General features: G+C 43.2%; 1 protein-coding gene across 1 annotated transcript in view; it reads right to left on the reverse strand.

Moving 5' to 3' along the window:
• LOC121172437 (paralemmin-2) overlaps positions 1-26303 on the reverse strand; it is a 138898-nt gene that overhangs the window by 61981 nt on the left and 50614 nt on the right. Inside the window, exon 2 of the mRNA XM_041004361.1 lies at positions 1249-1329. Coding sequence (XP_040860295.1) covers positions 1249-1329 — 81 coding nt within the window. The remainder of the gene's footprint in view (positions 1-1248; positions 1330-26303) is intronic.

The following is a 26303-nucleotide window of genomic DNA, read 5'->3' on the forward strand; positions in this document are numbered from 1 at the left end:
GATACTAATTTTAGCTCTCAATCCTCCCTCAGGATCTTATAAGGAAAGAGCAACAGCATGTGAGAAACTGTGTGAGCGCCTACAGAGGAAGGGCTGCGAATGGATTTTACACGATGAACAAGATAAACGGGCAGCATTCTCAGTGTTGTGTTGCTTTTCTTCCTTTTGGACATATTTATTATTTGAACATATTTCTCTGGCAAAACTGACAACGTGCTAAGTAGATATAGGTCACGCTGCTCTTTGAAGTCATTAACTAGCTTGCCCATGAGTCTTGCTTTGGGTATTTATTTAGCACAGCCCTGTTTTTAGGAAATAGAAAATGTAACCCTAAAGGCACCTTTAAAAAATAATCCTCTTTGAGGATCACTGTAAGAATCAGTGCCACCTTCCCAACTAGCCCCCTAGAATTATCACAGCATCCGGATGGGGTGGCAGGTCTTTTCTGAAAAGCCCAGAGAAGCAGTCAAAGGCAAGTGGCAACTCCCGGCTGGCCCTTGGAACGTGTTCCCATTCTTCTATGAACAGCCAGAAAGCACTACTCTGCAGCCAGTGGGGTCCTGCTGACGGTAACAGAGCTTTCTCTTGGGCTGGCATCGATGATCATGTTTAAATATACTTATGCTTTAAATAACAACAAATACCTCTTCTCCATCTCTCTAGCACAGTACAGTGACCACCCAACCATGTCAAATCATGTACAAGTCATCTCTGACCAACTGCTGGCACTCACTGACTACTTTCAGGATTGTTCAAGCAGAAATAAGAAAAACGAATAATCTGAAGCATACTGTGTAGCTCTTTATCAGCTCACACTGTCGTATCTCTCCCTTTCTCTCTATCAAAGCAAATACTAAAATTTGTAATTTTCAGAAAAGCACATTACACTTAAATGTACCTTTCAGAGTCTCTAAGCCCAGAAGCGACAGCTAAGGTACCTCACCCGCCATGTAGAGCATTCTCAGCCAATTTCTGCATCTCACTGCCATGTTTAACATGCACACAGCACCCTCCACCCTGACCGTGCGCAGGCTGTCATCTCATGCTTGCAGAAATTGAAATGCTGCAACAATGTCTTGAATTTGAGAAATTCACAGGAAAAGCCTGGTGATGGTTCCCTGACTGAAGGCACAGGCTGCTGGAGGCAGCAGCAGCAGCGTCTTCGCGGCAGAGCAGGCTCTGCCCAGCTCTCCAGGGTGTGATCTGCATGTCTAATCATGGAACAGGTCCGAGGGGTCAGCCGCTTACCTTGGAATGCTGCAGCAGAAGTATCTGCTCGTCAAGCTGCTGTCGTTTGCCTTCTATTTCAGTCTGTCTCTTTCTCTTTTCCTTGAAAATAAAAAGAGAGAATGTATTAGAGGGGGGTGGGTACTGGCTGCAGGAATTTTAAGGCAGGGAGTGGCAGCAGCATACATCTATAGGGACACTTTTGCCAGAGACGCTGGACACACGTGCAACATCACCTGCCTCACCAGCTCTGGGTGTGTTGTAAGCAGCAGTCTTGTCTAAATATGCCTGCAGTGGGCTCAATGAGTGGGAGAGATCCTCCTCACTCAGCCAGGCTGCAGCAATTGCATCCAGAAGAAAAGACAGTTCCCACACACACACACACACACACAAGAAAGAGAGAGAGCGAGAGAGCGAGAGCAGAAGTATCATGTGCTGTGCAGTGTTAATAGGGAGACAAAGAATAAAACTCTCAATCTCAGAGACACAGGTTGTTACAAACTGAAAACATGCTAGAGTAGAATGGTGGGACATTCTAGGGATCTGTTTATCCAAATAGTCCATTTTAAATTTTAAATCATCCAGTTGGACATGCCAAACCACACAAGTTAGAAAGGGATCTTTGGACGAGCAGTCCATGGGGTGGGTGGGGCTCGCAGAGGTTATGAGAAATAGGAAGTCTGGGATCTGTTTGCCTGTGTGCAACTCACAGCTCAACCCACTGCTACCTTTGTGACCTCTGAAAAATTCTTTGATGCTCCTGGGTCTCTGTCTTCTCCCACATACCTATGTGGTTGGAATGTGAATGAAATGAGATGCTACTGATAAAGAGCGCAGAAAAACCTATGCCAACAGGAAGTATTCAGTCATGTTACTCGCTATGGTTCTTACTGCTATGCATTTATGGTTAGGTAATGCCTGGGTGTGAGTCCTCTTGATACAGACCCTAGGAGCCAGTAGGCAACGGCTCAGGTATTTGAGGCCCACTGGGAAGAGCTCTCCTACGCAGCATCTCAAAGTGACAAAGCTCAGAACTAGACACTTTATCTCTAAGTCCTAGGATTTGCTAAGTGTAGGTTTACTGGGTGTTTGTGATTCATTCCTATTCACTGTCAAGACATGCAGTCATCAACATTTAATTCCAGAACAAAGATGCAGCAGCAGCAGGTCACAGACACAAGATGCTGCTGTAAGTTCTAATTATGTATCTTGTCATTTCCCAGGCTTCCCTGTCTCTGTCTTTATGATTACAGAAAGTTCTCATTTGAGAATGCTTCAACACCCTATTGGTAAATCCTTCCCATGACAGAATATTCCCAAGTGGTATAGGCAATGGTGCCCTACAGGCTTGAGCAGCAGTCTCTTAGATGATCACTGTGAGCTGACATGGTCAGGAGGGATGGAGGTTCTGAGTTAGGACCTCTAACAACGGGTAGGATGGAGGTCATTATAGAGCAGTGGGCATCACATTCTAGGCACTGGAAACTGTGAGCAAAGATAGGAGTCAACTGCATGTTCCAGGGACAATGAGGAGATGTTTTCATTTCATTGAAGTGAAGTACTTGACTTTAACAGTAGACCAGTGACTTGAACAATTGTCTAGGATGAGGTCATTGAAGGCCTTGAAATGCTAGGCAAAAGAAAAAGGTTAGATCCCATTGTATGAGCAATGCAGTGTGATTTCAGGTTCTAAGCAAGAGAAACTCTGTTGCATTGCATTTTTGGGATACTGACTTGGCACTGGTATACAGGATGGATGGACAGGTGTTGGGACCCTCTTTTCTGTCAACAGTTTAAGCGTTACTGAGGCTAACATCACTGTATGGTGGGGTAAAGCAATCACCTACAACACAAGCATTTAACATGGGCACCAGTTTGTGTCCTAGCTGTTCTGCTTCTGATCCAACAGCCTAGTAATGGCCTGGAAAAGCAGTAAAAGACGGTCCAAGTTAGTTTGGAAAACCTGCACCCAAACAGGAGATCCACAGGAAACTCCTGGAAACTGGCTGTGGCCCAGTTCAATCCCTGACATTACAGTCACTGAGGAATAAACCAGTAAACACAAGACTGACCTCTCTATGTATAATTCTGACTTCCAAGCAAATAAAAATAAATAAATAAATCTATCGCTAACAAAATTTAAGCATTACTAAAACTAGATTTTGTATAACACAAACTCTCTGTTCCAACCACTTAAGGCTGCTTTTTTTTTTTTTTTTTTTTTTTTGCTAAAAAAGCATTCTGGCACACTACATAAATTAATGGCCATTGCTATGTTCTAATAAAGCTTTATTTGCAAGGATTGGCACTGTGGTTTAGCAAATGAAGCTACCACCAGCAATGTGCTTATCCATTATGGGAGTCAGTTTGATTCCTAGCTGCTCCACTTCCAATCCAGCTCGTTTGGGAAAGCAGCTGAGGGCCATAATGCTTGGGCCCCTGGATTCATGTGGCAGACTTGGATGAAACTCTGATCTTGCCTATTCTTAGCCATTGAGGCCATTTGGAGAGTGAACCAGCAAATGGAAAAGCGCTCTCTCTCTCTTTCATCTTTCCCTATGTAACTCTGCCTTTCAAACAAAAGCATATTTTGTATACAAACACAGGTGGTGGGTCAGAATTGGCTCATGGTCATCATTTGTTGATCTTCGGATTAAAAGTTCATCACGTGTCTCAGCAAGATGCTACATTCACTCTGGCATGTGGTGAAGATGGGTGAGCAACTTAGTGCTGTATAAATCAGAAGGAAAGAAAGAAGAATGTAAGACTCAGAATTAATGAGCCTAAAGAGTAGGATCATGTTGAGGGTCAGTGTGGTGTTCTGGCTTTGGGTGACATAGACTAGAAATGCACTGGGCAGTGAGGGAGGGCAGTAAGGTAGAGTCTGTTTTGTTGTCTGCATTTATGCCCTGAGGAAAATTCTTATTGAGTTCCAGTTTGAAATCAAACAGTTGTTAACATTCACAGGCAGGTAGAGGCATCTGTAATCTGACTGATGAATATCATGGCATTTACCCCACCAAAGACCCTTTATGCTTAGATATGCACTGGAGAATTGTTTGACTAGTTGATGTCCCTTCCATGGTGACAGTCCTGAAGTCACTGTTACTGAATCAGAGGCAAGACATGCAATCAGACTCTGTTCAGAATTACCTACAGTTCAAATGGCCACACAGGTGAGTAAAACACCACTAAGAAACTCACCTTCAGCTCCTGATGCTCACTTGGACTGCTGAGGTCCAAACTCTGCTCCTTGCCTGGCTAACCAGCAGGTCTCCCAATGTTCCTTCCCATAACTAAAATAAAATGAGTAATTCTCAAGCCCTTCACTCCCATACTCTCCAACCTGCCCTCTCCTTTGAGCTTCAGGTACCCAGATTGAATTTCCAACTCTTTAGATGCTCCTTTAAACTCCACACATGCAATCTCCATCCCAGTTCTCCATCCTTCAGCTTCTACCCTCATCTCTGTTTCTTCTGTACTCTGTCCCAGACAATGACACCATTCCAACTGGAATCTGAGTCATCCTTGATATTAACTTTCTTGAAGACCAAAATCTGCTGATTCTTGTACCCATTTTGCCCATCTTTTGTGTACCCACCTTCTATCTTCCCAGCTGCACATGCAGATAACATTATTCTACATTAGCACCCATAGAATTCCCAAGAGTTTAGCTGCTTACACCACGTCTCTGTCTGGCTTATTGTATTTGCTTCCTTGCTGACCTCCATGCCTCCAAGACTTGTCTTCCCAACTCATCCTCCACATTGCTGCCACAGTAATATTCTAAAATAAAAACTACATGGCCTCCATCCCTTGCCTAAAACAAGAATGTTGTCCCTGTGCCTACTGTTTGTCAGGTCAGTTCTTTATCCTGACCAATATCACAGATCCACCATGGCTGCTAACCACATGTTCTCACTTCAAAAATAGTTGCAGTTTGCTAATTTACCAGCTTGATTCACATCTTCATGTTTCTGATTCTACCATTCCCATTAACATCCCAGACTGTTTCATTAGACAAGCATTAACTCATCTCTGAGAGTGCAGGGCTTAAATATCAATGGAGCTATAGTGACCACTGTTGATTTTGATCTGTGCAGTCCTTCTTCCTTTGGGGAACCTATCTACCCTGGCTGTAAATGGCACTTGTGGAAATGTCAGTCACATCCAGTTGCATGCACCCTCATTCATCCCTGCCAAAGGAACTTGCCAGAGATTGGTCAGTTAACCATACTACCTTATCTCATTGCAATTGTGAATAATCCACAAGGCAGCCAACAGTCCCAAGTAGAACCAATATGAGGCATTCCTAGAGATGTATATATAAATACTGGGAGAAAAAAAATCTCTTGCTCCCACTAGGGATAAACTAAGACGAATTATGTCTGAGTGGTAAGTTTTTTCCAAGCCTCATGGAAGAAATGATCTATGCTGGAGAAAATGAGGTCAACATACAACAGAAGCAGAGCTGGAAGACAGATTATGACGGAAGCTAAGACATTGTTTGCGTCCCAGATCTGGTAATGCATGGAGCCAAACTGTCTCTGGACTTCCTGAATTACACACACTAATAAATTTTCTATTTGCACAAGCTATCTTGTGTGATACTTTCATCAATTACAATTCACTGAGTAGTGGACAAATACAGAAGCTTTTCCATTCCATCCAAAAAGATCTCATTACTTCCTTCTTCCTTCCCCTCTTTGCAGGCTGTGGACTTTCTTACATTGAGCACTTAAATATTTTATACACGCAATGGTTTATACTTCTTATCCCTAATCCAAACAACAGGTTCCTTGAGGACAAGGATCTGAACTAACATACCTCTACAGTCTAGAGCATTGCATGACAAACACACTTGGCAGATGCTTAGAGAGCATCTCTGAATGAATCAGCTGTCCATTTTGTTTTGTACTTAAAATGTTCCTGTCCACATCCCTCATTCAAAAACACTGAATTTGCACTCAACAGTTTAAATGGCAGCAAAATATATTACTGAAAACACATTAGCCATCATTCATGAAACCAGAAGTGTCCTAAGAACCAGCCCATATGGAATAGATCCTCATTTGCAATGCATAGGAGTAAAGAGTTGGAAAGGCTAATTCTAGGAAAGAGTCATGGAAGGCTCATTCTGGGGAGAGAGGTTGAGGGGAGCAAAATTCCAGGGAAATGCACACAAGCTGACAGTAGCAAAACCATTTGGGGAGAATATGCCTCCAGAGACTTGCACAATGAAGTGAGCGCCTCTGTTGGGAAGGTTTCCAGATTCCTTCACTATCAGGGAGGACTAGCAAGCTGCTTTCACTCTATTTCTGTAAATTATGTACTTTTCTGGCAAGCATTTTCTGGAAGCATCACAACATGATGAACATTGCAGACTATTAGTACAGTATGGCGCTCTGGTCTGGAATGGAGCACACACATTACTCAAGGGTTGTTGATGGTAAGATGGGAAGGCAGATATAGTGAATAGGAAACTCATCTCCATCTACTCCTGTGCCATTTGAGGCTTCTCATCTGTTGGTTGTGCTGCTACTTGGCATTGCAAAAGAAAATCATAAATGGACACTATAAGAAACTATGTGTTTTAAATAGCTTGCACTTGGAAAGGAGAAGGAAGATGCTAGGTAGGACAGCAAATTAAAAACTGAGAAAAGGAGAGAGGGGTTGAAGAGGAGGTACAAATGAAAACTTGTAGATACTTGGAAATCTTGGAGACAGTATGAAGCTTTAGAGTTCAAAACCAAGAAGGTAGGGAGGAAGGTTCCTGATATCCATGTGGGATACCTGGATGGAGCTTCCTGGTTTAATTCCTGGTTGCAGGCCAATGTGGGCATTTGGGATATGAGGATGGGTGTTCTCTGCTCATCCATCTCTCTTAAATAATTAAATGTATAAATAAGTAAGATTTTAAAATAAAGAGAAAGAAAGTGATATTAAGATCCAATGACCAGAAAGAGAGAATCTTGAGATATTTTATAACGCTTCATGAAATAAAACAGCTTTGATGTTTTCCAGAGGATTCCAGGAAAGGAGCCTGGCATGTGGCATAGTGATTAAATCTCCACTTGGTATACTGCATCCCATCTTAGAATGCCTGATTCAAGCCCTTGCTTCTCCACTCATCTCTGGCTTCCTGCTAAAACACACCCTGGGAGGCAGCAGATGATGGCTCAGGTACCTGTTCCCTGCTACCTACATGGGACATTGAGATGGAGTTCTAGGCTCCCGACTCAGGCCTGGCTGAAACCTGAAACCCGGGCATTTGAGGAGTGAACCAATAGATGAAGGATTTCTCTCTCTCTCTCTCTCTCCCTTTTTCTCTCTCTCTCTCTCTCTCTCTCTCTCTCTCTCTCTCTCTCTCTCCCTCCCTCCTTCCCTGCCGCCTTTACTCTCTGCCTTTCAAATAAAATTTAAATAAGCAAATAGAATTTTGTTTTTCTACTAAGGATGTTTGAACTACTTTATTTTTTAAAACACAGATTTATTTAGTTCTTTATCTGAAAAGCAGTAACAGAGACACAACGGAAATAGATCTTTGATCCACTGGGGGAATGCAGCCTGTTAAGCTTTCTGCAATGCCCAACCAACCAGCACAAGAGTTTATAAATGGAAATATTGAAAAATAAGCTGTTATATAACTTTTTAAAAAAGATTCTTTTTTTCTTGGAAAGTCAGATATACAGAGGGAAGGAGAGACAGAGAGAAGGATCTTTCACTCCCTAAGTAGCCGGAATGGTCAGAGCTGAGCAGACCCAAAGTGAGGAACCAGGAGCTTCTTCTGGGTCTCCCACACGGGTGCAGGGTCCCAAAGTTTTGGTACATCCTTGACTGCTTTCCCAGGCCACAGGCAGGGAGCTGGAATACAAACTGGCGTGCATATGGGATCTCAGTGCATACAAGGTGAGGACTTTATCCACTAGGCTACTGCACTGGACCCTGGTATACAACTTTCAAATTTATTTTCTTTTTATTATTTTTGTACTTATTTATTTATTTGCAAGGCAGAGAGATTTATTGTGACAAAAATTATTGAGTTCATCTCTACAGGCAGAATGCTAGAGAGCTCAGAGAAAAATCCCAAATGCCAGACATCACTATAGAAAATTTACTCATAGAATGCATTATCACCATTCTCAACTTCCTGCATTATTTCCAACGTGAAGCTATATGAGAACTGAATTAGCAGCCACCACATAAAGATAATGCCACTGTTTCCTTGTGTGACTTAGATGTCACTGTTTCCAGGTCTTAGACTCTCCACTTATGAAATGAGTAGGTTGGGCTTGCTCAGCTTTAAGGTTCTCGTCATCTAACCGCCCATCATACCAAACAAACCCATGATACCTCAGGTTCCTGACTGTCCCTTACAGCCTCCTCATTTATAAAGTAATTCTAAGCAACATTTTGACAGTGATTATTGAGTATCAGATGCTGTCTCGTGTGATTAATATCTATTCACTCTCAACCTCCACAACCAATCAGCATATAAGCTACTACCTTTATTTCCACCTTAAAGGGATAAGGAGACATGGTCATGTGGCTACTTGGTGTCAAACAGAATGAAAACCTGGTAGGACATGCAGAAGTAGGAATATCTTCAGGTATTAACTAGGAGGTGAAATGAGGTCTAATAGATGGGGGATCAAACACAGCCACTGATAGAGAACAGGGTCTTAACAACCAAGGTGCTTCCTTTGGACACAGCACCTGTTTGCGGCTTAGGATGCTGTCAAGGCGTGGAACCAAACTTCAGTTCTTTAGTAGCTGAACTGAAGAGTAACATTGATGATGGTGGTGGCAAAAATGCTAACAAGGATATAGTAATAATCACAGTACAGTCCATTTAATGGTTCGTTTAACTTTTCATTGAATCTTCAGAGCACTTTGAGGTAAGCACCTTTTCATTATTATTATTATTTATTCTCATTTGATTTGAAAGGCAGAAAGGGACAGATTTTCTGTCTACTGATTTACCCCTCCACATGTCTGCAACAGCCAAACCAGAGTCAGTAACCTGAAACTTCATACAAGTCTTCACCTGGGTGACAGGGGCCCAAGTAAGTATGTGAGCTACCACCTGTTGCCTCCCAAGGTGAGCATTAGCAGGTAGCTTAAATTGGAAGCACAGTAGCCAAGACTCAAACTAGGCACTCTGAGATGGGATGTAGAAGTCCCAGGCAGCAACTTAATTAGCTGCACCAACACCTATCCCTGAGATAGGTACCTTTAATAACTTCTGTGTCGTGGGTGAAAATAAGCAAAGCTTAGCTAGGATGAGCAAAATGACTAAGGTCATGAACTAAGAAGTAGACAAATGAGTTGAAACTTAAGAGCCTCTGACCTCGTAGCACTTTAGAGACATGTCAGAGCCACTAACTTTTGTTGAGCCTTGAGAGCAAATGCCTGGGACACAGAAAATACCTTATCTCCCCACCTCCATGTTCACTTGCCAAAAGCCCTGTAGAGAAAAAGGAGATACTACAAATGCAAAGTATTCTGATGTCAGTCCTCCCAACCCCAAACAGGAGGCCTCTTACAAAAGCTGCAAGCATTACCCAATTCCCAAGAAAACTAGGTCAAAGCCTGGGTTGGAAGTGTCAGGAAAGCCCGGAACCAAGATATTTGCTCACTTTAATTGTTGTAGCCAACATATGCAGAATGATCTAACAAAGAGAGCAAGTACCAAGTTGTTCACTCTCATTTGAGCATCACATTGGAAAGAGCTGCTGGTGGAGTTGCAGCTGGGAAAGCTCTCACTTGTTCAATAATGAAGGAGACCCTCTGATCAACGGCCTCTGGATGTTTAGAATCCATCTCCCTAACCTCAGATGTCAGCAAGGGGCAAGGTCAGAGTGATGGACTGTTCCTTCTTAGAGGGCATGCCAGGTCTAGATGACACGCCCCAGGGGCAAGGTGTGACATGGACACTGCTTGGATCTTCTCCAAATTAGCATTCCCATGGGCTCCTCACCATGCTCAGAGCAATAGGCTACTGAACAACAGAGGGGCTGGGATGCCAGTGAACACAGCCAGAGCGGCTGGAGATGCAAAAAAAAAAAAAAAAAGTGTGTACAAAAATAGAAAGAGAACACCACATGCAGCATTCTGATGGCAACAAAAGAACAAAAACTCCCAGAATGGAGCATAATTCCAAACAGACAGGCACACCCTTTCTGACTTTGCCAATCATGTTTTCATTAAGATGCCCATAACTGCTGAATATTTCTACTACATATTTGATTATATTTATATACATTCATGTTTTAACACACCAAAGTGTAGCATAAAGAAGGAAACTCTAATACCATAAACCATACTATTGCTGCCCAGATGCATCCAGTCAGCATTTAAAAATAGAAATGAAAGTCATAAATATGCATGGTGAGACTATTCAGACAACACACAAAGGTAGAGAATGAACAGGTGACTCTCTTCTTGTCTGATCCCTAGCAGCTTCACTGCTTTAGGCAACAAACCTTATTCGTTTCCTATGCAGGCTGCCGGGAAGAAAAAATGAATACACCAATATGTTATATGATGGGGTCCCTTATTATAAACATAAAAAACTCACCCCCCCTTAGCGTGCCTTCTTCACTCTGTGAAGCACCTTAGAGGGTTTGCTGTCTCCGAACACAGAATCTTAAGAGAGTTTCTTGTCTCAGAACACAGGGTCCCACCTCACTTTTTGGAACCACTACATGGCAGTTCAAGACATGTGTCTTTGTTCAGTTTCTCATTCCACTGTGCTTAGATTATTTAGCATTTTCTGTTGGAAATAGTGATGCGGTGACTCTCTACACACAGTCTTAGAAGTGCTTTTGTGCCTAGAACACACCAGATAAATCTCCAGCATCAGAACTGTTAAGTCAAAGGATGCGAACATTTAAAACGTTTATAGGGACAAATAGCTTCCAAGAACACATCTTTTCAGTGTTTCAAGCAAAATAATTCTAAATAGATAATAAAACTCAACCAATTAATACAAATTTTGATATTTTCCCCCTTATTAGTCATATCTCTAGGACCCAAGAGGATTTTAAATGAAATAACTATCATTTTGTTAATAACTGCAGTGTTCTTAAAACATACTTGTGTAATTGGTCCATTTTTATTGAATATTACTCTGTCTTTTCAGGCTAATAGACACTCCCCCAGTTTTGAAAAATCCCAATGATTTGTTATCCCGTGAATCAAAGTGCACTGCTATGATTCCACTGGACCATAGGACCAAATCTGAAACCTGTCTTTCTTGCACTATTAATGCTAAAATTAATTCCATAGCCAAGTAATACCCATTTTTTGATCATGAAAGAGAATGTTATCCTTCAATTGTTGTTACTGACATCCATGGTTTACAAGAAGAAACTTCCTTGGTGATCAAAATAATTTCTAGATGGGCTCAAGCAATGTGAAAAGATGAAAACATGAGAAAACATAGCAATGACCTGATTTCAGGATGGGAAAAAAGCATAAATACATAAAGCAAAGAAAGGGACCAAAGCTGCAATGGAGCAACTTCATTACATAATTTTAAATCTTTGGTCTTCATCGTACCAACCAAGTATAAGAACTCAAGGGCAAATGGCAACTTGGAAAACATTTGCAATGTCTGTGCAAGTGGTAAGACCTGGGGCAGATGCACAGTGTAACAGCTAAGATACTGCTTGGAGTGTCTGCATCTTATATTAGAGAGCCAGATTTGACTCTTGGCTCCTCTGCTTTCTTCCAAGATATAGCTCTAGTGTTTGCAATCCTGTCATTTGCCTGAGACATCCACAAGAATTGTAGCAGAGTGAATCAGCAGATGGGAGACCTCTCATTCGCTGTCCCACTGATACTCTGTTTAAGTTTTATTTATTTTTTCTGAATGGCAGAGTTACAGACAGGGGAAGAGAGAGAGAAAAAATTGATCTTCCAGCACCAGGTTCATTCCCCAAATGACTGCAGCAATTGCAGATAAGTCAGCTCAAACCAGGAACCATGAGCTTCTTGTAGGTGCACATGGGTGCAGGGGACCAAAAATTTGGGCCATTCTTCATTGCTTTCCCAAACACACTGACAGGGAGCTAGATCAGAAATGGAGCAGCTGGGATTTAAGTAAGTACCCATATAGAAATGTCAGTGGTATAAGCAGCAGTTTAATCTTGTAAGCTACAACCCCTGTCCCCCAACATCGTTCAGTGTTTTAATAACCACAAAAATGTTAAATACTGAGATGCCATTTTCAACCTCTGAAACACACAGTTCTCCTCCTCCAATACAGTTGTTTTTTTTTTTTTAAATCATGTATTTTTTTTTAGGCGTATGGGGGTGAAAAGACCCTCTCTCATCTCTGACAAAACTGTATGTAAGCATTATTTTCTGAAAGGCTATATCTAAAAGCTTTTGTTAGCTCTATCACAAAGTCTCCATCCCCAGAAAATTAACTCTGGCTAAATATATCTCTTAACTTGATAAAAACCAGACATACATATGCAACACACTTTGTCTTCCCCACCCTCCAATGACAAACAGGAAGTGATTAGTGAAATAGGATGTCATCTTACAAATCATCCAAGGGCTTCCTTTCTCGCTTGGAATAAAATCAAGGTCATTCCATCCATGGTCCATAGGCTGCCTCTGTCTCACACCTCAGCTTGGCCCTCCTTCTCATGTCTCACTCCAACCACACTGGCCTGCATTATACTCCTTACATCAGACAAGCTTCTGCTACTCCAAGGCCTTTGTATTGCCAAATCTTCCACCTGAACCATCATGTCTCCAAATGTCACATGGGTGACTCTTTGTCACCTCTCTGGATAGCCTTGAAGTATCTAGTCTTAGTGAACAGCCCTTCTCCCTCAACTCCAAACACCCCAATTTTATTTTTTTCATAGAACGTATTACTATCTGACGGGTTCTCCCTATCTTAGTTGTTTATTATTTATCCTCAACACGAAAACACCCCACAAGAGCAAGGATCAAGTTTATCTCATTCACAGCTTTGCTTTCACACCATACACACAGCTAACACATAATAGGCTGATTATTCGTAAATGAATGAATTTTAAAAAAACCAGTTAACAAAACACAATCATTAGCAACAAACTCAAAAACTGACTCTACAAGAGCATGCTCAGTATTAGTCCATTTTTGTAAAAATGAAATATGTAACTACACATAATGATAGGTTCACAGCTCTAATTCTAGGGAGAGGCTAAATGTTTACATGTTTACGGAGTTGTGTCTAGCGGTGGGTTCTCAAGTGTCTTTATTGTGTCGGATTTTGATATCCCCAGAAAATCATCAAGTCTGAAGTCGGTGCTAAGGCATAAAGGTGGTTTATTCAGGTTAGCCTAGGTCTCCCAGCCACCTCCCCCAGCCCAGCAGGGCTGGGTGGGGGAGGGGCAGCTGCAGCTGAGACTGCTGCAGGATCAGCAGGGAGGGCAAAAGAGAAGGAGAGAGAGCCTCCACCCCACCCTGTTGAACAGCACCCGGTTCTTATACATTTTAGGCTATTAATTATACTGTCATGATTTAGCAGGCTTCTATTGGTGGGTTTGAAGCAAGCACCTTTCAAAAAGTACAAATTAATGAGCTATAGGGCAGTGGATCTTATCAAACACCAGGTACCTCCTTCCTGAGGAGTGGTCTGCCTGCGTGACCTTCCACGTGTCCTGCCGGGTGTCATGTAGACTATCTGACCTGGAGTTCACACAGCCCCCAGCCAAGCAGTTAAGGCAGAAAACACTTAGGTTCTTCATCTTCAACTTTGCACTTCCTGTTCTTCCATGGTCTACCTCCCTAGGAAGTACCATGAGGTACTTAGGTACCGATGAGGTGGCTTTAACGTGGAAAATATAACACATCAAATCCAGACCAAACCAGGGTTTCACAACCACTCCTTGCATACTCCGGTCCTCAGCACTTCTCAGATGCTCAAGTAGAAGCTAAGAGAAAACATCTCTAAGAAGCTGCCAACATGACCCCAATTAAAATGTTCTATTTCAGAATCCTCCACTGAGAGTTGCTTATTCTCGAGCCTTTTCCCAATGCTTAGATGCCTTTTCTTTGGTCACTACCCAAGTCCAAGATGGCACCTGAAGGGATAAGGAAGCGGCTATACCATCTGCTGGTGGTGACCCTGGCAGTCCAGTGAGGACGCAGGGAAATGGCTGTTTCCCATTGCTCTGTCCCGTGGGACAGCTCTGAGGACAGCAGGCTTCCAGCCTAGGCATGCTTTAGCACAAGATGATTAAACAGGCAAGACTAGTATTGCTGCTGGTGTTGGGACAGCTCCAAGGTGATGCATCTACAAGGGCTTGGCCAAACTGTCCTGGTCTTTATCCTACTCTTGGAAACTTAAAGGGTTGTCTGGGATTTTCCAGTGAGGGCCTATTTAGAATTTTCCAGTAGCAGGAGTTAAAGCATTAAGTTCAAATAAACCAATTCTGAAACAGAATTCAGCTTTAAGTCAAGAATAAGTCCAAAAACAATTTTATGCCTAGTGTCAGATATAGTGGAGGGAAACTCGTTTTTATCCTTTGCTGTTAGTAATACAATCATTTTGAAGGATAATTCAGAGGAGCACAGAATATCAAATGCTTTCAAGCTTTCACACCATTTGGATACAAATTTCATACCTAAACTGAAAATTATACCTATGACAATGTTTTTGCTTAATGATGCTTACTATAGCAATACTTTTAAAAAATATTTATTTATTTGAAAGGCAGAATAATGGTGGGGAGTGTGCACAAAAGAAAATAGGGGATGGGGAGAGAGAGATTTTCCACCTGCTGGTTCGCTCCCCAAATGCCCACAACAGCCACAGCTGGGCCATGTCAAAACCAGAAGCCTAGCACTCTATCTGGGTGTCTCTCCCATGTGGGTGGCAGCAACCCAAGCACTTGTGGTCTGATGCCTTCCCAGGTAAGGCAGCAGGAAGCTGAATTAGAAGTGGAGCAGGCAGGACTCCAAGCAGGCACTGTGACTTGGAATGTGGGCATCACATTCCAAGCAGCAACTGTGTCACAATGCTTGTCTCACGTTCTGCTTATTGATGGGGAATAGGGAAGACAATGCCTTGATTTCACTGGCCCTCATATTGCCTCCCTGTGGGAGTTCTTAGAAAGCTGCGTGATGCTAGAATTTTTAGGGAATAAAGCTTTGTATCTCTAGTGGAGAAAATCCAATTGAAATATTCAGTCCTTTAACTCAGACAATAAAATCAGCAAACTGGGTCTGGCTGGTTGCTTTGGGGATTTATTTTTGATCTCCAGCATCCAGTCCATTTGTAAGGGGGTCAGAAGTCAGCAAGAGAGCTCTGTCAAGTAGTGTGAGTGTCATCATCATCCCTGTGATCCTGCCTGTCACCCTGGCTGAGATGATGAGGTTTACAGATGCACCATCATCTTCATACAAGCAAATCTCCCTTTATCTGGTCCAAACTGGGAGCAGTCCTTGCATGGTTCCCGTTTCTCTAGCACTTGGCCTACTCTGACCTTCTGTAGCATTTATGTTGGATGCTGGGTGCTTCCCCTTTGCTGCTTGCCTCCTTTCTGCACAGCTTTCTTCTCTAGCTTTGCCCATCAGTACTGCTCTGCTCAGAGTATGCAGCAAGGAGTGACTAAGTCCTCCCTCATTCTGTGAAGCTCCACAGATGGCAGAACCAAGCACATGCCCAACAGTCCCATGCTGGGAGCCACCTTCCCACCCTCCTTCCTCTCAAAGGAGCTGCTGATACTGGACAGATATCTTCCAGATACAAGTTTGGATGAATGGGCAAGAATTTTCTGGCAAGGAACTCCAACAGAGACTTTGGACATGTTGACAATTGGTGGAGATCTCTTCTAAAACCTGACTTTCCTATAAGGATCTTAAAGAGGGGAAACCTTGTTTCTATCTTCCCTACCCTTTTCCTTCCCCTCTGCCCCTGCAAGAAGTAGCTGCAAATCTGGTTGGTTAAACTGGAGAATACACAGGAACATACACAGGAACTGGCGCCTGCCTTCAAAAGGGCCTGAGGGTGGCTCCCTGCATCTTTCTCTTCTGCCTGTCTCGGGTGCAGGCAGCTGACCCCAGTGTTTCTACCATGTTGCTTTTCTGTCTGTCCCTGAAGTCAGATTCAGGTTTAGGTTTGTAGTGGTCCAGGAAAGATGGTATTGGCCAAACCCACATATCTAATACAGGCAAAGCTTGTGGGTCAGGCAGGTGGGTGGATATCCATGAGAAGTGTGACTCAGAATAGAACAGTGCTTTTTTTTTTGCCATTATTCTTCGTTATTATTTGAGTGGTTCTCTTCTGGAGAACCTTCTGGGGTTGTGACTACAGTCTAGACAAGCTTCAAGATCTGTGGCTCTTAAGGCCATGGAAGTGGTACCATGACCCCATCATTCCTAACATCTGCCTTCCAGACTCATAAAGTTCTTCACATGCCTGAGTTAGTTTATGTTCCCCTCTCCTTGACCTTAGTTCTCCTCATAGTACTAAGCCCTAGGAGACCATTTAGATCACCTGAGGAATATTAAAAGGCACCAGGCCAGGCCCCACCTCCAGAGATTTTGATCTTAGTGGTGCTGAGGTTGTAAATGCAACCCAGGAGTTCAACCAAAGTGGAAACTCACTGTCAGGCTCTGATCACCCCAGGGGCCATGCTGATTAACATTTGCAATTGCATGTGCATGTTTAATCCCTTCCTTTTTGAAACATAAAGCATTTAGTAAACTCTGGTGGAAAGCTCAGTCACTTTTGTATTTTCATGGCTAACCTTGCTTTCTTTGGTCTTCAAAGCCTGGATTTCAGACACAAGCTTCTGGGGTTTTAGAGTCAAGATATACAGCTAGTCTTGGGCATGAACGTTTTCAAGGTTGTAGCTGCGACCTCACTGCAGTATTTATCATCTTTGCCAGCTCACTTTGGACTCCTCCTCCCCTCTTTGTGGGAGGCTTCTGCTCTCAGAACTTGTTACGTTACTATTTTCCATCTGAGTTCATGGGTGACAAGTTAGTCTAAGAGGGATAAGGTGGAAGCTTGGATCTGGAACCATGGAATGTTACAAACAGAAGTCAAACTAAATCTGGATTTGAGTGAGTAGATAATAATAAGCAAGTTTTATGCTTCGAAAAATTTAATGCCTTGGTGCAACATTAAATTTCAAAATTCAGGAAGGCACTATTCAAGAGAAAGGTCATACTTGGGAATAGGTTGCTTCTATGGCACCACCACAAACAACAGCTGAGAAAGAACAATAAAGACAACCTGAGCAGTCCTCAATCAGTTTAGAATCAGGCAACTCTGCGAATCTGCAAAGCCTCTTAAGATTCCATATGTGGTCTTATTCAGGGAGTAATGTCCACAGGAGAGGGAACCTGTACCGTCAAGGGCCTGAGAGGTAAATTCCTGATGAGGGTGAAGACTGTAGAACCCTTGCTACCATCTGATAATGAGCTAATGTGATCAAAAACTTCAAAAAGAGTGCAAGGGTGGGAGATAGCTCACGTGGCAAGAGGCAGGCTTCCCTGGTTCTAGGACAATTTTTTTTTAAGTTATTTTGTTTTCTGAGATGTGAAAGTCAATTGGTTGGTTAAAGGAAAATGCTACCCAAGAAAAAATTTTTACTAAGTGATGTTAAATTGTAGCAGAGAATATCTCTGTTTTCAAACCTCCAACTGGATACTTTGTGTTTGGGTTGATTTTGAGATATCTTCCACCCTCACATGATTGACAAATGCCAGCATGGAATCTAGCCTCAGGGCATTGCATTTCATCTCTGGAAGACTCCTGCTTCAAGCAGAGCATGCAAAGCGCCATTGGCAAAGCCTAGATACTGGCATTGCAGTTACAAGGGAATCTAGGACTCTGTGCAGCCTCTGAGTAACAGACCTCACTCTCTTTTCCCCTCCATTTCTCTAGCCTCTCCTTCCCTCTTCTTTCATCACCTCCCCTTTCTCTCTCCCTTCCTCTCCCCTGTCGTATCCATCCCCCTCCATACTCCTCTCCCCTTCCCCCTTCTCCTCTCCACTCTCTCCGTCTGCAATTCCTCAATAGGAGCCCATGCTTTGAGTCTCCATCCTTCAGTACAGAAGTTGGCAAACATACTGTATAAACGCTCACACAGTAAATACTTTAGACTTTATAGCTTCTGTCAAAACAATTCAACTCTGTAGTTGAGCTGACATGTTCTGTCTCCTTTCATAGTGCAAAAGCAACTACAGACAATACATAAACAGGCAAGGCCTACGAGCTATAGTTGTAGACCCTGAGACTAGACAGCATCCAGAATCAACTGCCACCCTTCAGTTTTACTAATGGCCCAAGTTCTAGGAGGCTGCTCTTGTGCCAAAAGGTGTGAATATTGTGTGTGTGGGTGTCACTGGGGGGGAGACATGAGAAAAACAATGCAATGAGAGCCTCAAGTCCTGGATGAGGCTTCAGGCTTCCTGCGCCATCACCTGCTACAAAGGCAATGCCTTCCCCAGGGCCTCTGTTTTCTCTGTTTTCCACAGTGATGGCAGGCGAGTTATGGTGGAGCCCACACTTCCCTGCTAACACTGAGCCAGGCCCTGGATATACCCAGGTCTCAGTGTATCTATAAAAGGAACTGAACAAAAATCTGCACTTAGCCATAAAAGGAATGAAATCTTGTCTTTTGCAACTAAATGGGTGCAACTGGAAACCATCATGCTTAGTGAAATAAACAAGCCCCCTCCCCAAAACAAATATATTTCCCATGCTCCATAGTAATTAACACACCAAAAAATGCAGTCTACAGGTACAAAAGTGACACGCAGAGATTTGGTTATTGGTGGTAGCCTCTGTTCTCAGACCTGAGGAACAGCAGGGTTTTTTTCTGAGTCTTTGTTTGCCTACTATTCCTCTGTTCTTTGGGGTTACTATATTTTTCTGCTTGTCATTTGTTATGATCAATATTTAATGGAATGTCAACCAGGTAGTATATTTATGTATATTTATAATGTATATAAAATGCAATGCTATATAATATATCACATGTGCATAAATATATTTACATATAAGTATACATAATCTGCACCACACTGCGGGCTGCAGCATAGTCCCAGAGGATCTGACAGTGTCAGCGTGGTGAGAGTTGGCCCAGGCACTAAGACACCTATTAACACAACTGCATGTCACCATTGGAGTGCCTGGGTTTGATCCTCACCTCTAGCTCACAGCCAATGCAGACCCTGGGAGGTAAGAGATGGCTCGGGCAATTGCACTACTGCCACTCATGTGGGAGGCCAGGATTGCGTTTCCAGTCCTCAGCTGCTGCTCTGGCCTAGTTTTATTCTTGGCAGGCATTTGGGGAGTGAAAAAGCAGACAGGAACCCAGCCAATCTTGCTGCCTCTCAAATAAATACTTTTGTTTTTGAAGTAACTGTCCTTTTCACAGGAGCTTCTCCGAGTACAGATGGCGGCGTCTGTGGGCAGGTGTGCACTCTTGTGAATTCACCTGGATACACTTACAGTTCTTCATCTGCCAACCTATTTGATAGGAACAAGTTTAAAATCCAATGGGAGAAAAGGAAAAAAAGAGTAGTGGACAGGGGAAGTGAATTTTACAATTTCTGAAATCATGAGTCTGGCACTGAGTATTTGGTAAAGTCTGGACTTATAAAAATTATACAATCTGTGGTTTCTCTGCAAGAGAAAAGCCTGATGGTGGCAAGAATAGCCACCTGCAGCCAGGTGGAGGTGAGGTGCTGCAGGCTATGTCCAGGTCTATGCCTGTTGTAACAAATGACCGCAGGCCGCGAGGTATGAAACAGCCCATGGTTATCTCCTCACAGTTCTGGAAACCAGATGTCTGGGAACAAGGCATAGGTAGGAATACATTTCCTAGCACCTGGGAAAATTCCTTCTTTGCCTCCAAACATCTGCTTGCTGTCTGCATTGCTTGACTTATGGCTGCAATGCTGCAGTCTCTGCCTATGTGGTCACACTGCTCCCACCAACCTGTCTGTCAAATCTCCCTTGTGTTTCTGGTGGGAGAACACCTGCCATTGCACTTAGGTTTCACTTGGCTAACCCAGACTGCTCACATCTCCAGTTGCCTACTTTAATTGTATCTGCAAAAGACTCATTTTTCTCAAATAAGAAGGTTCCAGAATTTAGCCTGAACATATCTATGAGAGAGAGCACACTTCTGGCCTGCCAAAAACAGGTGTTATGACACTTAACCTGCCCACTGGCCACATTTTGGGTGGACATGAACACTATATTCTCCATGCTTGGTGACTGGAGAATGGAAAAATGGATATTGTTCGAATGATGTAATGCTGGCTTAGCCAGTATTCAACAGAGACTAAATCCGAAACAGAAAAAAAAAGGTGTCTGATGCAGAGTGTGCTGTTGGGCTGCTGGTGGAGTTGCTACAGAGGAAAGTAAAGGATATTCTTTAACCAGTGCGACCTTGCTCCTAGAGGAAAAGCTGGTTGAGGACAAAGCCAAGGGATCTTCACCGAACAACCTATTATCTGAGTCTCATAACTCCATGAGGAAGCTGTCCACATTCCTGCTTTGCAAATGAAGGACCTGAGGTGCAGAAGAACTGGATGCCCAGGTCATAGTAGGAAGAAGGGGTGGTCAGTGAGTAAGCACACACATACACACACGAGGTAAGTGCTGTCTCTAGCAGTGATGCTGGACCTAGTCAAGTTCCCCCCCAAGGTTATAAATTCAGCCCCACAGTGATCTCAGCACATGTAATTTCCATATCACCATGGAAAGCATTTAAGTGAGCAGGTTTTCTTTTCCTTTCTGGGGCTGTGTGGGAAGGGCCACCCAGAACAGACCAAACACACACCACCTCTGCTCACTGGGGCCTCCAGCAATCGCACTGTGCAATTAACACAGTCTAGTCTATTCATCCTGACAATCTCTGAATGCAATAAATAAAGCAGTTTTTAGCAAATCAAGCACTTCTGTGGCTGCCTCAGAGCAATTTGGAGGAGCAACTGCTCTCTTCTAAATTGTGACAAGTCTGTACTGCAAGCTTCTGCTGCTGCCCAGGGGACAACCATTAGCTTAATGACCATCAAAATAGTTTCTCCATGTTGACACACCCCAGTGAGAAATAAAGCAAAAAATAAGTAGTCAGCAGCTTCTAGGGTTGCCTCTTCAATAGGGAAGACTAGGGACTTCTCTGCCTCCTTTTGAGGACGAGCGAATGAAAAATGGTTAAAACAGTGAAATGCCCAAATGCACTTGCTAAGAAGAGACAGGTGAAAATGGTCAGATTGGATAAGAGCGTGTAAGGCATAAGTGGATCAACATTCTTTTCTGGATGCTCTCTCCATCTTCACAACTGACATTCTGAAATCTCTTGGTCAACACACACACAACTCTCTTCTTGATACCTGCTATTAAGGGGCAAGACTCCCACCTATAATATAGGAACTTCCCAGGATAGGTGAAGTATGATGAGCAGGAGACAGGGTGTGTCATGTGTGGGTGAGGAGGGCTTTCTTCTGGCTGGTAACCATGGAAGTATACCAGATGGGCACTGGAATGTTGCCCTCTGTTAAGTCAACCGGTATGCAGGGAACAGCAGGTGTGTAGTAATATGAGAATATGAAAGGCTTAGCATATGCATGACCAGATAGACACACACAAACACACACAAGCACACGTGTGTATGCATAAGCTTGGAATTTCCAGTTTTTAAACTATATTCTTTTTTGGGAATAATGTTAGCTTGACAAAAATGTCACAAAGCCAGTACAGAAAGCCCCCACATTTTCTCAATCCAGTTTCATATAATGCTGATGTTCATGATGCTAACATCTTACATAACTGCGGAGCATTGGTCAATACCAAAAAGCTAATGCTGACAGCAGTACTGCTAACAAACAGACTACACGCATTTTACAAGGTTTTTCTTTTCCATGAATGTCCTTTTCCCATTCCCTAAACGAATCCACAGCACCACCTATCTGGGGGCATTTCTATTTTGAAGATTTAGGATTCCACACCCCTTCAGTTCCTTCCCAAGTTGATTTTGGGAATAGAGAAAACAGCTTTCAGAGCAATGTGATGCTGAGGCTTCTCACAGACAGCTTCAGCTTTTTCCTTTAGTAAAATTATTTCACATAGGACGGCTATGATTTCAGTGGTTAGGATTTTGCTTGAGATGCCCACATCCCATGTCGGAGCTCCCGAGTTACAGTTCCAACTCAACTCTGGATCCAGGTTCCTTGCATACTCTGAGAGGCACAAGTGGTTGCTCAAGTACTTGGGTCCCTGTCATTGATGCAGTAGATCCAAATGCAATTCACGGCTCCTGGCCTTGGCCTGGACCAGCCCCAGCCCCAGTTATTAAGGGTGCTTGAAAAATGAGTTAATAAATGGTAGATGAATACATCTATCTTTTTCTCTTTGAATGCTCTATCATTTCAAATAAATAAAAAATAAGTGTTAAAGCATTTAAATTACTAATCTATGTCTGTTTATCTGTAAAATGGAGCTACTGGAAGAATTTACTTCATGTAACTGTTGTAAGAATTAAATAATTCTAAAATGTGCTTAGCAGAAGGATGGGCATACTATTCAACCAGTACATGCTAGCTTCTGCTTACAGCTCTTGGTAATGAAAGGAACAGTTATATCCCGTATTTACAATCACCAACAAATGCACAGCCAAATCTGAAAAAAAGGTCATTTTTGTGTACAGCCAACTAGAACTGTGTATGATTGCTTGGGTTAGGAATTACAGATTTGAATCCTGGCTTTTGCTTGTTGGCTACGTTAGGCCATTAGATGCCAGGACCATGACAATTGTGTAGTGATGACAGAAGAGGGCCAAACGGGCAGCCAGCCGGCCTTGTCCTGGCTTCTACAAACACCCGGGACTCAGCACGACCAGCTGGCATAGGGCCAGGCTTAGCGCAGAATGGCTGCTGTTAGCTTCAGATACACCTTGTTCCAGATTGAAATCCAGCCCCCTCCTTTTGTCAACAAGGTCCGCATGGGCACCATCAACTCTGTTTCAGCAGGGAAAAACATGGCAGTGAATGTTTATTGTCAGTGGCTCAAGTAGCAGGCAGCCTCCTCCCTCCACAAGTGTTAGCATAGCAGTCTTTTCCCCACATCCTTCTCTGTACAATATTTTGGCTACATATCTCATACATAAGTACACAACAGATAAATACAAGTGATGCACCTGCACTACACAACAAATGTGTATACTGCAGAATTGGTATCAAAATAGGCAGACAAAATCAGTAATATATCAATGACACTATTAATGAGAGTAGCTGTGAATCTTTTGTTCAAAAAGGCTTCTTAATAATGTTGAACTTCTGAGATTAAACTCTAGTCAGATATGGTAAATTTGTCTTTTCTTTTATGTCTTATTGGGGATGATATATAAAACTCCATCTCAGGATTGATCACTTTTTAAAAAAAATATTTATTTATCTGAAAGAGTTAGAGACAATGAGAGAGAGAGAGAGAATATCAATCTTCCATCTGCTGGTTCACTCTTGAAATCACAATGGCCAGAGCTGGACCAGGCTGAAACCATGAGCTTCACCCAGATATCCCACATAGGTACAGGGGCCCAAGCATCCTTTGCTACTTTCCCAGTATCATTAGAAAGGAGCAGGAGCTGGATTGAGAGTGGAGAAGCCAGGCCTCAAATGAGCACCCACATGGGATGCTGAAACTGCAGTGACTTAACCTGCCATGCTACAATGTCGGTTCAGGTGTGCGCATTTTGTGCAGTGGTTAAGAGGCAGACTGAGATGTTCACATCATATGTGAGAGATCCTGGGTTAAGTCCTGGCTATGCTCCGAAGCCAGCTCTAGCTGATGTGTTTTCTGGGAGGCAGCAGGTGATGGCTCAGGTAGTCCTATCCCTGGTCCAGCATCAGCTGTTAGGGGCATTGGTGAAGGGAACCAGTCAGTGGAAAATCTCCTCTCTCTCTGCCTTTCAAATAAAAACAAAACTAAAACGCCCTTCCTCCCAAGAGAGAGGTCCCAGCTCCATCATTTTTGGTTTGTGTGCTCACTGCACATCTTAACTTTTAATTAGGTTTTAATTCACGATTTCTATGCAAAACCGTCCTTCAGCAATTTCTTTGCTTTGGCAGAGTCTGCCTCTACCTAAACTAGATAATGTACTCTGAACACTCGCTCTCTCTGAAAAGGCAAATTGCAGTCAAACACCCTGAAAAAGAATAAATGAGGATGGAGCTGCCAAGCCCTTCCTGTTCCCCATATCCTTCTTTTCTTTGAGGACATGCCCAGAACATGCAGTCCAGGGTAGGTGCCAGACTTTGGCTATATATGAAGTACAAGTAAAACTTAATTTCCTATATAGCAAAAAACACACAGAAATGCCAGCATTTTCTGCCTACACTTTAGAAGGTTGTCCTGTGCAGCTCCCAGAGGCGTTCGCCTGTCTGATTCTATTGGGGCACTATGCTGACCTGTCACAACAACCCTATTAAGCAAGTGGATCGAGGCTTCCCCAACTTACATGTAAGAAACTGAGGTCAGAGTGTGCTCACGTCCCCCGGGGAATCAGTTCTCCAATGGGGTTCAACCCAGACTCAGTAATGCTGGCTCCAGCATCCTCTGGATTCCACCCTCCCCTTCCATCCCTCTGACGTGGGCACAAGCTATGGCTTGCTTGTCTTCCAACTCCCTGTGCAACACCAGCTTCCAACAGGCCCGTCTGAGCAGCAAAGAAGCCCCTGATGCCAGGAGAATGTGATAGTTTAGGAATCTAAGAGACCTCTTTTGGCATTAAGTGGAAGACTTAGATGAGAAGTGTTGCTCACGTTTGAAGAAGTGACATTTAGGAGGACCAGGCCAAATTCTAAAATTAATAACAACAGGGATGAATGTAGACAGGGTTGGGTGAGAAGCATGATGGTATGTTGGTTAAGAATCCTGGTTCTGGGATCTGGTGCTGTGGTGTAGCAAGTAAAATCACCAGGCAACTGGCATCCATTATGGGCACTGGTTTGAGTCCCGGCTATTCCACTTCTAATCCAGCTTACAGCTAATAGCCTGGGAAAGACAGCTGATGATGGTCTAAGTACTTGGACCCCTGCCACCCATATGGGAGACTCAGTTCCTGGCTTCTGGTTTCTGCCTGGCCTAGCTTCAGATGTTGCAGTCACTGGGGGAATGAACCAACAGAGGGGAGACCTCTCTCTCCTTTCTCTGTAATTCTGCCTTTAAAATAAAATAAGGATAATAAATAAATCATTTTAAAGAAGGAATCCTGGCTCTGGCTCTGGAGGAGCTGATAGGATCTCAGCTCTACGTATGACCTTGACACTAAGCCTAGGTTTCCCCAACCTTCAGATGCTGAAACCGTGGTTGTTGTGAGGGGTTTCAGTGTCCTTCACAGAACTCAGCACAGTTCCTGGTGTCTTGTAATACACAAGGAATGAGGCTGCCACTTGTTTGATTTCCCAGCACAGTGAGCTCCCACAGACCTGTGGCACTCACCCAAACCCAGACCCTGCAATTCCTTCCGCTCTCCGAGGGGTTTTCAACTGCATGTCAAGAACTTCACAACGCAACAGGTTAGCATCAGGCTCCACACAACGTAATACTTCCATCCATGCTGCTTCTCAACCCACTTACCAACACAGCCCTGCTAATACCCAGACCTGAGCAGCCCTGGAAAGAACGGTGTTATTCTTTATAGAAAAAGTGACTTCCTAAATCCTAGCATAGTGCTAACTAGATCCTAGTGGATTTTTTTTTTTTGCTACTACCAAGTGATGTTTCTTTCCTTTTGGTTGTTCCTAAATCCAGTTAATTTTGTGTTCATATATGTGAAGTGTTCATACAATTAAAGTATAGTTCTATGGAAGCACACTCCAGGAAGGGCTTGATCACTTAAAGGGGTAACACAACTACAGGGTCAGGCACAACAGGCTGGACTAGACACAGATCCACAACTTGTGGCAGGAGCATCTGGTGAAGGCCTAGAGAATGTCTAGAAATGCATGGTCAGATTTATTTTTCTTGATTGTCACAGTGACTGAGAGGTACAGTGAACATTTAAAGTCCAGAGGACAGATGATAAACTTCTTGTAAAGTGCCA

Source organism: Ochotona curzoniae, unplaced genomic scaffold (assembly GCF_017591425.1).
Source record: "Ochotona curzoniae isolate NIBS_2020 unplaced genomic scaffold, NIBS_Ocur_1.0 scaffold_3208, whole genome shotgun sequence".
Taxonomy (NCBI): domain Eukaryota; kingdom Metazoa; phylum Chordata; class Mammalia; order Lagomorpha; family Ochotonidae; genus Ochotona; species Ochotona curzoniae.